The 16,448-nt window shown below is 46.7% G+C and overlaps 1 protein-coding gene across 14 annotated transcripts in view; it reads right to left on the bottom strand.

Annotated features, from left to right (window-relative positions):
• adgrb2 (adhesion G protein-coupled receptor B2) overlaps positions 1-16,448 on the bottom strand; it is a 259,112-nt gene that overhangs the window by 73,182 nt on the left and 169,482 nt on the right. For all 14 annotated transcript variants that reach the window (XR_003743370.1, XR_003743369.1, XR_003743371.1 and 11 more), the window contains one exon: positions 7,861-7,987. Coding sequence is in view for 11 of the 14 variants with exons in the window: in XM_028964746.1 (XP_028820579.1) it covers positions 7,861-7,987 (127 nt within the window). In the remaining 3 variants the exon portion in view is untranslated. The remainder of the gene's footprint in view (positions 1-7,860; positions 7,988-16,448) is intronic.

The following is a 16,448-nucleotide window of genomic DNA, read 5'->3' as shown; positions in this document are numbered from 1 at the left end:
GCAGCCATGAAAGTTGCCCGGGCAGCAGTGTGTGGGGACCGTGCGTTGCCTCTTCTGATTACGGGGTAGTTTCCTTAACCACTAGGCCACCACTGCCCTTAAATGTTCTATGTAAAGTGCAACAAATAGTCATCTGTGAAAAACAGGCTTCCACACACTACCTTTGACTAAATTAAATGCAAATTTTCTTATCAAATCAATTAATCAGAATGCTCTGAATGGAACCTTTCTTGAATCAGGATCATAATCTAATTCTACATTCAAAAGCTCAAAATAAACACAGTTATTCATATTTTATATCTAGACCTTTTTACTGAATCGATGGATTAACCAATGGCAATAGTGCAGACTTCAGACCTCCATACTGAAGACCTCAAATTGCATAGGGATGGTAGTAGCCTAGTGGGTAACACACTTGCCTATGAACCAGAAGACTACAGAGTCACAGGTTCAAACCCCACTTACTACCATTGTGTCCCTGAGCAAGACACTTAACCCTAAGTTGCTCCAGGGTGACTGTCCCTGTAACTACTGATTGTAAGTCGCTCTGGATAAGAGCGTCTGATAAATGCCGTAAATGTAAATGTAAATGCATTTGTCAAGTGGACATCACTTCCTTCTGGAATTGATTATTCTTTTTTATTTCTTAGAAACAGAAATACCCGTCCAGTGAATTTTATACCATCCTTTTGCTATATGAGTCGCAGTGTCCCATTCCTACAAAGTGACTGTCTTTTTTTCTTTCAGACTGGTGTTTTTGCACTTCATCACACAGTTGTTCTACCCTATTATTTTCTCACTGGCTTTACTTACTTTTCACTCTCTCTTTATAGTGTCAGGATAAACACAGGACCATAGGAGCTTTGCACAACTGTATAAATTGCCGTAGTAAGGGCTGTAGGTATGGGGTTTACCTAACTCCACTTTCCTTCTTTTGCAATTTTGGTGGAATAAAAGGAAATATAGATGCTGCTCAATGAGCAAATTGCACCAGCGCTACTTTGAGTCAATAAAAATACTTACTGAGCACTTACTGAGAAACTATTTATCTTCTATGATGAAAAGCAAATGTAATTCAGTGCAATGATAGAAGACATTATGACCATAAACAATGTACAATCATAAAGTGGAATGCTGGAAGTCCTCTCAGGCACTTTGGAAGTAAGTATGGCATGAAATGAATCTTTTCTTTTGTTCAATGCTCATGTTGTTTGGAGTTCAATATGAGTAGACAGGAATGGACCTTTATGTTACTTGTGTTGTCCTGACTCCACGGGAGTGAGTTGAGAGGTCACCGGAAAAAGAAAAAGATCCGGAGCGGAGCTTGAAGAGCCATATTGCAGGCTGCCGGAGGGGTCAGCAAGGTCGCTAAATGCAGATGTAGTGTAGAGACTGATCGGAAAAGGAATGAAGTTAGACTTTTAAGTGCTTCACAAACCACATAGAACTGTGGATAGTGAACTGCGAGTACTCAGATCTCCAAACACAGAGAACACAGAATCCATTTGCAGTGTGCAATGTTGAACTTTATTTTTTAAATTTAATCAGTAGTAAATGTTTGGTTATTTGGGTTTAAAGCCAGTTTCATGATAAGGTTAAAATGAGTACAAGGGTCTGTAAATTGCATGCTATATTCTGGGCTTTGTTAATGTGTGATGGATATAGTAAACTAGTTTACAAGTGTACAAGTTACAAGTGTTTGATTTATGTTGCCTGCTGGATTAATTACAATCCTAATCAATTTGTGTTAAATGTTAGTAGATTTATCTAATTAGATATTTATCAAAATATCTAATGAAGATAATCTTGTAATTATATTTTTGTGTTTATTGTTAATATTAAGTCAACTCAGAGTAGCCCTGATAGGATTAACAGTAAAGGGGCGCTAGCTGGTGCTGGCTGGTGCAATTCTGTCCTCAAGGCTATTTTCCATTTCCCAGCCACCCCTGAACCCGCCGTGCATATCAATCACCTTAATGGGCTGCTTTCAGCAACAGAAATAAATAAATATCATCCTCAAAGACAAAAAAGGGTCTCCAATCACTGGGGGCTTGACAGCAGAGAGTGAATATGAGAGGCTGGAAGAAAGATAGTGAGAGGTTGGCCCTTTACCAAGTGTTTAACAGAATAAGCAGCTACAGTCCAGGCATTAGCCTGGACAACTGATGGCCACTGCAGACATATTGCGCATGAAAACTGCCCATGGCAAAAAAGACACAAAGGAAAAAAAGTCTCCAGCTGAGTTGACTGCATGCTGAATTCTGCCATTTAAAAGCCACAAATTAATGCATTAAATGTGTACATACAATCACAAGAAGCCTACACTGAATGAAAGTAAATGGTAGAATTGTGAAAGAGGCATGTGGTTTTTCTAAAAAGACGTGACTGAAATTCCAATAGAAGTTCATGCCTGTTTCTCACTAAAAGAAATTGGGGGGGAAAAACAACTGAAATGATGTGGAAACTCAGGAGAAAAAAGGTTCTGTACCCTCAGTGGAAAGTGTGGTTTATTCGGACTGCTTATGTAACATCTAAACTCAAAAGGGGAGATACATATGAACAGCTATTCCATTCTGATGGACAGCAAACAATGGTCTAGGATTTTTAGGTCACAAAGGAAAAACCAAGGTCTTTGTCAGAAATGCCTGATTAAAAACAGGAAGAGGAAGAGTTAAACTGTGCTTAACTTTACTTTACTTTACTTTACTTTATTTGGCAGACGCTTTTATCCAAAGCGACTTACAATGGGAAGACACCAGCAATTCTCGTTCGATTTCTATAGAATATCAAGTATACAAACTAAGAGCCCTGATAAGGCTTAACTGTGCACTAGGAACTGAAAAGCACTGAACTGAACACTGGATAGTCTGGGGCAGTTAAGGAAGCGGCCACATAATCAGAAGGTTGCCAAATCTCGATCTGCCAAGGTGCCACTGAGCTGCCAATGAGCAAAGCACCGTCCACAGTCCGAGCGCCTGTCATAGCTGCCCATTGCTCACCAAGGGTGACGGGTTAAAAGCAGAGGACACATTTCGTGTGCTGTGCTGCAGACATAAAAACCAGTACGTAGTCATTAGAAGCACAATTTCACAACGGGTCTGTAACCACAACCATACCATAACTATTATAATACCTCATTTGCATAATTAATATTAATACTGCTATGGTGGAAGCACTAAGGTACTGAGCGGGCAACAGAACTGCTAGTCCAAGAAACCACCTCTTTTAAGAGTAATAAATAGAAACAGTGTGGAATAGTATATGAAATATTATCTGTAGCTTGTAGAATGAAATCCTAGCTTGTCTTATGTTAACTACACTCCATTTTCATAGCAAAGTCATCTCATGCACATGCATCTCATTTTACCAGAATTTGCACTAATTAACTATGAGTGCTCTTCTAGATGTATTCCATGTAACATGCAGATGTAGATCTACAGTGGATGTCTGTATCACATCATAGATAAAGCACAAAAGCTTGACATCATATTTATTTAAAAAGATAAATAAAAGAACAAAAACAGAACAGATGTCGACCAATGTGGGTGTCAGGATTGCCTGCAGCTGGGCTCCACACCGGAACCCAATCCTGACGCCCCATAAATGCCGGAAGTTTCCGCCCATTTGGGGTCGCTGGCATTTTCGTGAACTCTCTGCACGAACTTGACCTGGTTTAGTTTTATGTGTTTTGAGTTCTGGCAATCGCCACACGCCTACGGGTTAGTTTATGTTCGTAATTTAAGTTAAATTGTTTTCGGCCACCGCGCCATTGTTTATTTGTATTTCTTTATTGTTTGTTTATAAATAAAACCCCTTCCCAGTATGTCAAACCTCTGCGCTTCCTTCCCCCGTAAGTCCGTAGTCGTGACAGAATGCCAGCGACCCCCCCAAAAGCGCAGAGGTAAAAAACAGAGGAGAAGAAATGCCGCGAAGGACGCAGCGCGGCGCGGCGAACGCGGACGCCAGGGGAGAGACGCGCCGCCCGTTCTGGTGGAGCGTTTTCTCCCCGAGAAGCCGTGGTACGCGGCGCCGAGTGATGACGTCATCCCCGGGAAACTCCGCGAAACCCGGAAGCGACAACGTCGGCGGGTGAGTGGGCGGAGCGAGGACGTTGGCGTCGGCAGCAGCGAGGAAGTAACGTGGGCAGCGAGCGCAGAAGATGCGACCCCCACGATCTTCGGCATGTCGAGCCAAGAACTCTGCGCTCTGCTGGCAAGGCTCCCCGTGGACTGGGATGACACGGACGACGACGAGAGCACGGGAGACGAGAGTTGGGCTCCGCCCATCGCGCCAGTCTGCGATCGTCGCAAGGTCCGTGGGGACCCACGTCACTTCCAGGGGGGTGAGAAGCGGCAACAACGGCGGCGTTCCTCCAGCGAGGAGGTGGGCAGCCTCCAGCCCGAATGGCCAGAGTACTGCCCCTGGGAGTTGATCGCACCCTGGGTCCAGGATGTCCGCAGGGTGGACGACCCTCGGAGTCACAGGTGGGAGGACACGGATGACGAAAGCGACAATGACGTGGATTTTCGTTGGGCAGTCGGGGCCGGGATGGCTCCACCCAGCGCGCGCGTCCGAGATTGTCGCGACATCCGTCAAGATCCACGTGACTTCCGAGGGTATGAGGTCGACACGGACCAACACGAGGATGACGCCGATTGGGCAGTCGGTGCCGGGATGGCTCCGCCCATCGTGCCCGTCCGTTGCGAGGTCCGTGGAAACCCACGTCAGTCCCAGAGGTGCGACAACAGTGAGGAGGAGGACAGCGATGCGGGCGTAAGCTGGTGGAACAGGGCGACAGGAGGTCGCCAACCAGCAACTGCACTGTCGGAACTGCCTCACAGGGAAGATGCCCTCCCAGTTCCAGTCGCCGACCCGCCTTCCCTCTGCTCGGACGTTCCCCAGCTGAACGGCAGCGCATCACCAGCGCCCCCGCATGCTGGAGAAGACGTCCACCACCCCCCACGCCACACGCCCACCACCATCTCCAGCGACGCTGCCTGGCAGCAGGGAGAGACCGACAGGAGTTTTCGGGACTTCCAGCAGAGACTGAGGGCGGAGTTTGATCGGCCAGAGCCTGAGCCAGGGATCGAACTCTGCCCCTCCACCACATCCAGCGCCAGTCAGGATCCGGGGCAAGAAGACCAAGCACTGGCGGGCGACGAGAAGGTCGCGCCTCCCGAGATCCTGGCTGTGCCCCCTGAGGAGGTCCCGGAGTGCTCAGAGAGGGAACTAGACGACCCTCTCTTCTGTCTGTCTCTGTCTGTGTGTGTGTGCGTGGCATATGTGTCCGTATGTCGCCCCCACTTCCCCTCTTTGTGTCCACCAGATGGTGACCCAGCAGCAGAGCCGAACCCCAGGGAGGGAGTTCCCAACCTGACTGCACCGGTCCAAGGCGAGGTGGACGAGCCCCAAGGTACCCCTAAGTCCAGCCGGGGGGGGTGCTCCCCCAAAGAATTTTTTGGGGGGGGTGCAGTTCGGGTTGGGGACTCCTCCTGAGGGGAGGGGAGGTGGGGAAGCGATGGAGCTGGGTCCTCCGGTAGCCAGTGAGGAGGGCGGGCCAGGCATGGGCCTGCGTCTGCCTCCAGAGGGGTGGAGCGCCATAGAGCCCCCGGGTAGGCATGAGGACCCAGCTGGGACAGACAGGAAGAGGGCCTGCTTGTCCCAACGGACGCAGAAGGGGCTAGCCGGATGGTCTGGCAATGCCCCCCCCTTGGCACCAGGGCCGTGCAGCGAGAGGGGCTGCATAGTCCAGAAGGCACCAGCCTGGGGTGCCTGGAACAGTCGCCGGAGGCTCTGGGACAATCTCCCTGCGCGGTGCAGGGGGTGACACAAGACGTGTCAGAGGGGACATGTGGAGACAGGGCCCACACGTACCCAGATGGATTGGCCCTGATTATTGTGTGCAGGTACGGGAGTCCGGGGCCGCCATGCGGGACCACGCCGGGGAGCCAGGCCGAGGGTCCGGGGCCGCCATGCGGGACCACGCCGGGGAGCCAGGCCGAGGGTCCGGGGCCGCCATGCGGGACCACGCCGGGGAGCCAGGCCGAGGGTCCGGGGCACGCCAAGCGGGACCACGCCGGGGAGCCAGGCCGAGGGTCCGGGGCCGCCAAGCGGGACCACGCCGGAGAGCCAGGCCGAGGGTCCGGGGCCGCCAAGCGGGACCACGCCGGGGAGCCAGGCCGAGGGTCCGGGGCCGCCAAGCGGGACCACGCCGGGGAGCCAGGCCGAGGGTCCGGGGCCGCCAAGCGGGACCACGCCGGGGAGCCAGGCCGAGGGTCCGGGGCCGCCAAGCGGGACCACGCCGGGGAGCCAGGCCGAGGGTCCGGGGCCGCCAAGCGGGACCACGCCGGGGAGCCAGGCCGAGGGTCCGGGGCCGCCAAGCGGGACCACGCCGGGGAGCCAGGCCGAGGGTCCGGGGCCGCCAAGCGGGACCCACGCCGGGGAGCCAGCCCGAGGCACCGGGGCCGCCACGCCTGACCACGCCGGGGAGCCAGCCCGAGGGCACCGGGGCCGCCACGCCTGACCACGCCGGGGAGCCAGCCCGAGGCACGGGGCCGCCACGCCTGACCACGCCGGGGAGCCAGCCCGAGGCACCGGGGCCGCCACGCCTGACCACGCCGGGGAGCCAGCCCGAGGGACCGGGGCCGCCACGCCTGACCACGCCGGGGAGCCAGCCCGAGGGACCGGGTCCTCCAAGGGGAGGATACAGCAGGGCAGGAGCCCTGTGGTTGCCGCCGTCCGCCCCGCCGCCTCCACTGATGGTACTGTTGGGGCTCCGAGGACGTAGCCCTTGGAGGGGGGGCTCTGTCAGGATTGCCTGCAGCTGGGCTCCACACCGGAACCCAATCCTGACGCCCCATAAATGCCGGAAGTTTCCGCCCATTTGGGGTCGCTGGCATTTTCGTGAACTCTCTGCACGAACTTGACCTGGTTTAGTTTTATGTGTTTTGAGTTCTGGCAATCGCCACACGCCTACGGGTTAGTTTATGTTCGTAATTTAAGTTAAATTGTTTTCGGCCACCGCGCCATTGTTTATTTGTATTTCTTTATTGTTTGTTTATAAATAAAACCCCTTCCCAGTATGTCAGACCTCTGCGCTTCCTTCCCCCGTAAGTCCGTAGTCGTGACAGTGGGATAATATTCTAACCATAGTAGACTGAAGACACAGAAGGGCACAGGATCAACTGGATCACATTTGGATCAAGACATACATTTTTCCACCCTTTAATGGATCATTTACTGATTAAATCACTATGCTTTGGTCCAGACGGCTCCCAATTACAAAAAGGTGAAAACGTAATAAATCATTATTATTAAAGTAATACTGTCCCTCCCCAGACTCCCAGCAGGATTTTTGTTTTTTTCTGTCCAGCCGCATTAAACTCTGTCCTGACCCCAGCACGCCAGCGGTTCAAAAGCCCCTGACAGCTAAATAATTACCAAATAACATCCCCTGTGTTTACTGCCACATGGTGGAGCTTAGCCCAGATGCTCATTAACAAAGTAGACAGCCTGATTTCTGCCTTATCCAACAGCGTGAGTGCAGGAAGCTGGCTCGGGACACACCATCGCAGCCAGGGGAGCGAATGGTTGTTGATGTTACTGTTGACTGGTAGGCTGTGCTGAACAGGAAAACTCTGCTATTACCACGAGATTGTACAAGCAGCGTCAGTCAGTCTAAGTGAAACTAGAGGACACTGACAGCCTGCCTACAACGTTTCAGCCACAGTGTAAATTCAGTGAGTAAAGTGACAGGGCCGATTAGTGTCAAATCAGTGGTACAAAAATATAGCGAGTGACATTTATATATTAGTCTAGGATGAAGAGGAGGAGAAAGGAGTAGAAGAAAATAAAACATACCTGATCCTTAGCTTTCTGTGCTAGTACAGCAAAAGTGGAGATCTGGTTGCAGAGGCATTTGGTGTGGAGAGTTGTAGATGGGAGTGTCTGACAGGCCTCAGAGTCCCAGTAATCTTCATCAGTCTCCCTTTTGGATTTTGGTGAGGGAATGGCACAGAGGAAGAAAGAGAGAAAAAAGTTATGAATGTCATGGACAGGTCAATTAGCATCCAAAAGTTGCATCATCGCCTAATTTGCACCTTTGACGACTTTTACATTTGTGGGGTTGCATCAATACCCCAGTATTACTGTGGTGATAGCACAGTTTACCTGCTAGGTTTTAACTTCTGTGTATATCTGCAGATGTTCAGATGAGTGAGACACTCTGAACTGCAACAGAGGCAGCAGAGAATGTCCAGGTGGCCATGGACTAAGAGGAGTGATCCATGGCCTTATGGGACAGTCTGGCTGGGTCTCCTGGCTCAGAGTATACGAAACACCCAGTTTACCCTGGATACACCGCTAATGATGCATCCCAGTGCATCCATAGAATCTTGCAACATTTCAGTCTAGTTTTATAAGTGACTACCAGGAACAGTCTGGTTGATAACCAGAATAAATTTGGTGACTACTGGAAAGACAAACCAGCAGACAGACAGCAACATGGGGAAGGTAGAGGTGATGGCCCAAGCTGAACTTTCATGATGAAGAACCCAAAAACCAGCTAAAGATATATATTGGAGTACCTACCAAAGAAGAGGAAGACGGGAACCAAAATGGTGAGGACAAATGAATGTGGAATCATGTACGCCATTCCATACCACAAGGCTGAGAAAATGAGAAACCACCACTTGGTGAGGTCTGAGTGTATGACAGCGAAGTGGCATGGAAAGGAACAATTAAACCAGTTTCACCACCCATCCCTGCATGACCCCATGAAGATGCAGACAGTTGTGCGAGATGCTCGAGCCACCTCAGCCCATGAACTATAGTCATGGGGCTGTGATGTGACACGATGAAAGAGCGAATGTCAGTGGACGTGGTACCAAATCGTGAGATGAAGCAATGCGGTGGGTGAGTACACCATTTACTCACCCACCCACCATCCTGTTCATTTGTAGTTTTGATGCCTTCAGTGAGAATCTATCAGTGTAAATGGTTATGAAAATAAAGAAAACATGTTGAATGAGAAGGTGTGTCCAAACTTTTGGCCTGTACTGTACATACTGTATGTTCTCACTTGCTCATAGAATAGAATAAGATCATGAGCTGTGTAAATGAGAGCTGGAGTCATTATAAGCTCACGTGCCATTTTCAAAGGAGCCACAATTTTCAGCCATTACAACCTCCAGTTTCAAACATTCACATCTGTTTCATGTCTTTTCTTGTCTTGCTGCTTTCAATGCAGCTCTTTCTGCATTTTTATTCGCCTCTCTTTCCTTACTTACAATAAAATTGTCAAATTTGGTTATACTAAACACAAAAACCTTACAACAACCATGATAATGACAGTGTTAGGAATCTGTCACTGGGTAAAGAGGACCATTTTGGACAGCAAAATGGATCATATTTTCCCTCTGTACGTGGGGGAGGGTTCTGTGCAGAGTGCAACTCTGCTGCTAAATCAGTGCAAATTAACGCTCAATTAACTCTGCACATCTAGCATAAACACACGCACACACACGCACACACACTGCATACACAGGTGCTCATGCCACACACGCACACACACACACTTGGCTAAATTCCCCTATTGTTAAACAAAATGACAAAATGAACTGCAGAATACAGACATCATGTAAACCCGGTCTTACATGATAATAGTCATGCAATCTACAGCATTCATGGGTGGTGTTTCCATCTCTTCACTGTGTTCTTGAGTCCCATAGATATTGCAGGCTCTAAATTGATTTATGTGTGTGTGTGTATGGGTGTGACTGTGCATTCCATTTTTATATGAGGTCAGTCAGGAAAATCACTTCCAGGCACATGGACATAACATGCACAAAAACTAGTTATTGCATAGGAAGTCATGATTTACAGACACACTGACCCCAGTGTTGCCCCGACAACCCTGACATATGGACTCCACTCTCAATCACAAACTGATAAAAAAGGGCCATATACATGCCACATACATCCCAGAAAACACCTCAGAGTGTGATAGTGGCATAATAATGCTTTGACACACACATACACCCACACACACACACACAAACCATGGCATCTTCTGCAGACATCTGCCAGGTGAGTCACAGTTTCAGACTGTGATTCATGCATGATCTATATTTAAACCACAAGCAGCATCTTCCATCATTAAACATACTGCATGAGTCCCAGGTGTGTATTCAACATGCATATACAGACACAGAACTCACTAGAACAAGCTCTATTCCATGTTAGAAATGATCAACAACTGATCAAGATTATTTGTACGTATTCCCTCACAATATAAAGTGTTGTTCACTGCAAAAAGTAGGTCTGGTGAACACCGTCACTGTGCACATGGTTTTTGTGATTTGTCATTTTTAAAGCAGTCAGCCATAGACATGTAGGATATTCAGGGGTAAAGCCAAGGACTTAATTTGGAATTTTATAAGGGTGAGGGTGTCAGGATCCGGTCCGAAATGGGGGTTACTCCGGTCCAGGATCCGGACCGGAGTTTAATTGTTGTCCTGTGTAATGTTCCCTAATCGTTTTCACCTGTGTTTAATTGTATAAAGCTGCCCTGTTCGTTTCGGTCCGCTGTCAGGTCTTTGAAGTTCTGTTCCGTGTTCACCAGTGCCTACGTCTTGGATGTCTCCCCTGTCTTGTGATTCACAATTAAACCCCGGTTTCGTGATGTCAGGTGAAAGCGTCCTTCATCCCACGTCTTCTCGTCACTCTTCGTCCTCCTCTCCGTTCACCCGCCGCGTCATGCCCGCATGGACGTGAAAGAGGGGTTGTAAAACCTTAGACCATATTGTGAAACTTGTCACCATTCATTGTTCAATAAATGTTTTTATATATTTGTAATTTATTTATTATTTGATGTATTAACATGAATGAGTATGTGAAGGCAATTATAAAATAACGTCCACACACAGCTTGCCTGAAGCTTTTACTCATGGTGAACATTTGGGAGGAAACCCCAAAATTAGACTTATAACTTGATGGAATTCGTGTTAATATATCCCATTTATATATCAGTTATATGTCATTCAAATACGAATATGTCTTTATTTCACCTTTTTAGTATATTCCCCTTTTTCCATTAATTATGGTCACAATGTCATAAAACCAGCTGCTTTAGAACAATAGTAATATACTCCCTCAACATAATGATAGCGCTGCACATATTCATGAGAAAATATCTATATATTGAGCAGCATTTTATGAAACCTGAAACCAGTTGGAGGGGACTCCGGATCCAGGGTTTTGTAGTGTTGATGTTGTTTGCCTGTTCCCCTGATGTTGTCTGTATATAATTAGTCCATTTATATCTAGTCCTTGTCAGGTCAGTGTATGTCTCTATGCCAGTCGCTGTATGTTGTCCAGTATGCCGTGCTGATGTTATTAGTAGAACCCCTGTCTCCGTGAAGAACGTGCGTCTTGTGTTTCCTGTCTGTCATGCCGAATGAAATTGATTTGAAGCTACACAAGCCTTCACAGGCATTTCTGTGGAATTCTGCTGCATCAGTGCTGGCAGAACACAGCTAACATCTGTGTGTTGTTAGTACAGCACCCAGTGTCTGTTCCTGATCTGATGGGACGTGGTTATGGGGATTTGACGATTATTGTCAGATTTGACCCCCTTTTGTTTCTGAACCAGCCAGAGCTCTAAAGGGTTTTATTCTTTTCAAATCAAGATGGGTATGTTGGATCAACGGCGGATCAGTGCAGCAGACTCACATCTGATGGGCACATGCCAATCTCCTGTCCCCCCACTGAGAAACCTTAAAGGATTAGAACAGCAATCACCATGGTGACACAGTGGGGCAGAGGAGGAAGTAAGGGTGCATCCTGACTCCTGTGGAGATCTGAGTAACCTGGTATGATGGGCTAAAAATAACACAAACACTGGGGTCTCGTTTATAATAATTGCGTGTGCACCAAACGGGACCTAAAAGATGCGTACGGCTCTTGCTACACATACGCTGTGAAATAGAGAAAAAAAACCTGGACTGGAAGCATATGGAATCTTCAGCTTGTTCAGTCAGTTCCAGACAGGCATTTATGAGGGGGCAGAAAGAAATGTGAAGGGGGAAATGTTGTTTAAATGGATTGGACTTTGTCATGTTCAGTTTAGGGTCACACAAACCCCCTGACCATGATAAGGTGACAATCCTCCATTCCTAAATATATATATTCCTCATCAGATTATAACTAAAATATAACATTCTCTTAATTGGATGGCCTATATCAATTCTCACTGATGCCAGTATGAACAAAATTAAAAAGGGTTAGCATACTTGACGAAAGGATGCATCTCACAGCATTAACTTTCCCATTGTGAGCTGCTGGAGTGGAAACTTTCATTTGGGTCTGGGGGACGGCTCTATGCAGCAGACAGGCTGACAGTGCTGCTTGTGGGATCAAACTGGTACTGTGAGAAAAAATTGTACCCATTTACTGTACAAATGTAGTTATATTTATTTATTAGTTTTTAATTATCTCACAAGTTGCTAAGATTTTTAAGACAGAGATTTGCTTCTTATTGTAAGCCGGTTCATTTTGCTCTTCCCTCTTAAACAGGGCATACACTGCAATTTTGTTCAACGTCACTGCTGATGTGGGTTCTTCTTCTACTTATGCCTCCGATGTGTTTGTGTAAAGTGAAGTGATTATCATTGTGAAACACTGCAGCACAGCACACAGTGACACAACGAAATGTGTCCTTTGCTTTTAACCCATTACCCCTAGTGAGCAGTGGGCAGCCATGACAGGCGCCCAGGGAGCAGTATGTGGGGACGGTGCTTTGCTTAGTGGTACCTCAGTGGCTGTTTCCTTACCTGTTAGGCCATACAGTGTGCGCACATAAATCGTTTTTTCCACATTGCGATTTATTCGTACAGTTTTTAGCTGGGTATTTACCCTATGACGCGAAATAACCAGGCAAAGTCACACAGTGTATGTCCATCTTAAGTCTAGCACTCGTAGCCTATACTTGTCAAGTCAGGTTCGGGTCCAATTGTTTTTGGTTTTGTATGCCACCCCTCTACTGTGACCACCAAACTATCCACTTCACTCACAAGCACATCTAATTCAGTTTTAGAAAAATGCAAATATTCATGCAAACAGTCCCAGGTAGAGAGCGATTTATAAAGCATATATTACGTGCACATATTTTCTTGGCATACTTAATTTTGATCTTTTAATCGTATACGTGCACTTTTAATGAAACCCCCGACCTTTAGACCTAAATAATGACCTTTTATGACTTTTGTAAGGACTTGTAAAATAGATGTAACATTGTTGTAAGCCACTTTTACTGAAAATTGCTTCATTATTATTTTAAACCAGTGGGTACTTTCACCTCTGCACGCACTTACACACACACACACACACACACACACACACAATAGTGGGAGCCAGTGATAATCCGTCTTATTCTGAGGAGGTAATTATCTTCAGTCTGCTTCCACAACCCGGCAGCTTGCGCTAAATGGGTCCTGCGCTTTTACCATGAACACGGCTTCTTAAGGGTTCTCAGAAAGTGAGGGACAGCCAGAAAGTGAAAGCAAGTGGGCGCGAGAGAGCGAGAAGTATGGATAATTAATAAAAAAAAGCTTGCCACTACAGATCTCAAATTAAACTAAATTAAAGTTAATAGCACTTCACAGCATGCACACCCACAAAAGAAAAACAGGCTTAGGTCTGTCGATGTTTGATGGTTGTGAATTGAGCCTTTCTGAGAGTTCTCTGCACACTGGCTCATTTAGATGCTTTCTGCAGAAATGATCCATCTGTCCATGGCCACAGACTTTAAAAAAATGTACAATAACAAAAAGCATAAACGTACGTGAATCAGTCAGCTGCATATATAACATATATAACAACTCTTTTACACAATAAATGCTGCAGGACACAAAAGGACCAGAGCCATCACTCTGCAGTGTGTGTGTGTGTGTGTTACAGCCTACTTCCGACATGACTGTGAAGATATTGTGCGTGTGTGTGAGAGCGGTATGTGTCTTAACCAGAGGCTAAGACCAGGATAAATCTTTGGATCACACAAATCGGCTCATATGTACCTACAGCTTTATAGAGCAACATACAACACGCACACATGCACACACACACACTCCTGCCTATGGTTGCAAGCTCTGACCTACTTTTTTATAAACTGAGTGTTAGAGACCCGCAGGCTACAGGGCACCACTGTCAGACAGAGTGAATATGGAAAGTCAATGACGTCAAGTCAATGATGCAAATCTAACAAGGCTAAAAAGGAAAAAGGATCCTCAAATCTAGCATTAAAAGTGACTATTGGTTTGTGGTGTTATAAATAATGGTGTGGTGACTCGCTCCCTCACTCCTGATGCTAATTGCTAAGCCTATTTTGAAGATTAGCCATCCTCCTTATGTGCTCGATGTAGAGCTGGCGTCCTAGCGGAGTTAGCCTAGCATGAGCCAGGTAACGTGTATATACACACACACACACACACACACACACACACACACACACACACACACACACTTTTCTATCACAAACACTCTGTATGGATTCCTGGACACAAAATCCAGTTGCACTACATGCAGCACTGCAACACCAGCCACACTAGTGAACAACCACCTGCATATGAATACTGTATCTCACACACACACACACACACACACACACACACACACACACACACACACACACACACACACACACACACACACACACACAGAAAAACCAGATTTCCTTCTTTATCACATCACGTGCAAAAACCGCTAGAGAAAAGCTGTGTGTATGAAAATCTACTCACCACGGTGCGTGCTTGCTCTGCTGTTTGTGTGTCAGTGGGTGTGTCTGTGCGTTACACTCTGAGTCTCTTTGGGACTTGACAAATCAGGGGAGGGGCCAGGGTTAAGCCAACACCTTTGCCCTCATAGCTCCGCCCCCTCACTGCTCAGTTACCCCCCCAGGACAGTGAGAGGGAGAGACACGGGAAAGGAAGAGATGAGAGGATGGGTGTGACGTTCCTCCTTCAGGTGTTTCTTCTAAATATAGCAGAACATTAGCAACCCAAAACACCAGATACACACAAAAACTACACACAAACCCATGCACTTCCTCACTGTAGGAAAGAAGGAAAAAGAGCCAAGCATCCACATCTTTTCAGTACACACAACAGAGTAAACATGATAAATATTAGCTACACAAATATACACCAACATACAACCGTATGGACCCGCAAAAACGCTCCGTCTAAACTGTCACTGGGGATTACAAATTGAGATTGACACAACAGTAAATACACAAATTACATGAATACATGTAACAATGGAGTATGTGTGTGAGGGAGATTATTTTAAAAGGCATAATCCCCCGTCTCCTGTCCCATTTAGTGATTCTCCATATATATCGACCTATAATTTCCCCGCCCAGTCACTAAAAGCCTGTGGATGAGTGTGTGTCTGTGTGTGAAGTTGGGCTAAGTGTACAAAATCTGACCTTGGTGTGGATTAGATTCTGGATTAGGCAGATGCAGTGAATACAGCAGCCCCATCACCCAAAACCGACTAGGAGAATCCTGATCCAGTTATTTATCCGACACACTCACACACACTGATTTAGAGCCAGGATTAATGGTGAAGATGCTCTGCTATGAAGTGAAAAGTGAAAGTGATTGTCATTGTGATACACTGCAGAACAGCATACAGTGCACACTAGAACATTGGGCAGCCATGACAGGCCCCCGGGGAGCAGTGTGTGGGGACGGTGCTTTGCTTAGCTGCACCTTGGTGGATGGGGATTCTGATTACGGGGCCACTTCCTTAACCGCTAGGCCACCACTGCCCCTATGAGTTCTACATTAGTATTTACTACTAGTGTACTGTGAAACTACAATACTGCTCTTTGTTAACCTGATCTGATATTGATTCAATATTGCAAGTAATAATTTGTCAATTTTATTAATTATCTCCTCTCACATCTGAACAATGTCTTCTGCTCTAATGTTCATGTCAGGACCAGTTCCCACCGTGTAGCTCGGGGCTGTTTCCCACAAGGTCAGATCTGGCATGGAGCACCAGGTCGAGGGAGATGACCGGTGACATTAATACAGGTAAAAAGTGACGAATAGAAGAGATTCTTAAAGAAGAAGTAACAGCTCTGCAAGGGATAGAATTCATGCTTGTTTGTAGGTGCTAAATACTTGATCCTCTGCATCATTAAACAAATAAATTCATACATGTGATTTCCTGGACTGTCACACAGAATTACAGACCTCTCTCATCTTTTTAAGTGGGACAACTTGCACAATCGGTGGCTGCCAAATACCTGACTGTACAGATATATTTACAAATCGGTGTAGATTGATATACAAATATCTTGAAGAGCTGAATGCAAAATAAACCAGTGCCAAGATTATTAAAATTGGTGCCAGTTATTGAATGTTTTTTATTTGCACGCATCCTCC

The sequence above is a fragment of the Denticeps clupeoides genome, chromosome 20 (genome assembly GCF_900700375.1).
Source record: "Denticeps clupeoides chromosome 20, fDenClu1.1, whole genome shotgun sequence".
NCBI classification, from domain to species: Eukaryota; Metazoa; Chordata; class Actinopteri; order Clupeiformes; family Denticipitidae; genus Denticeps; species Denticeps clupeoides.
This window is presented reverse-complemented; position numbering and strand designations above follow the sequence as displayed.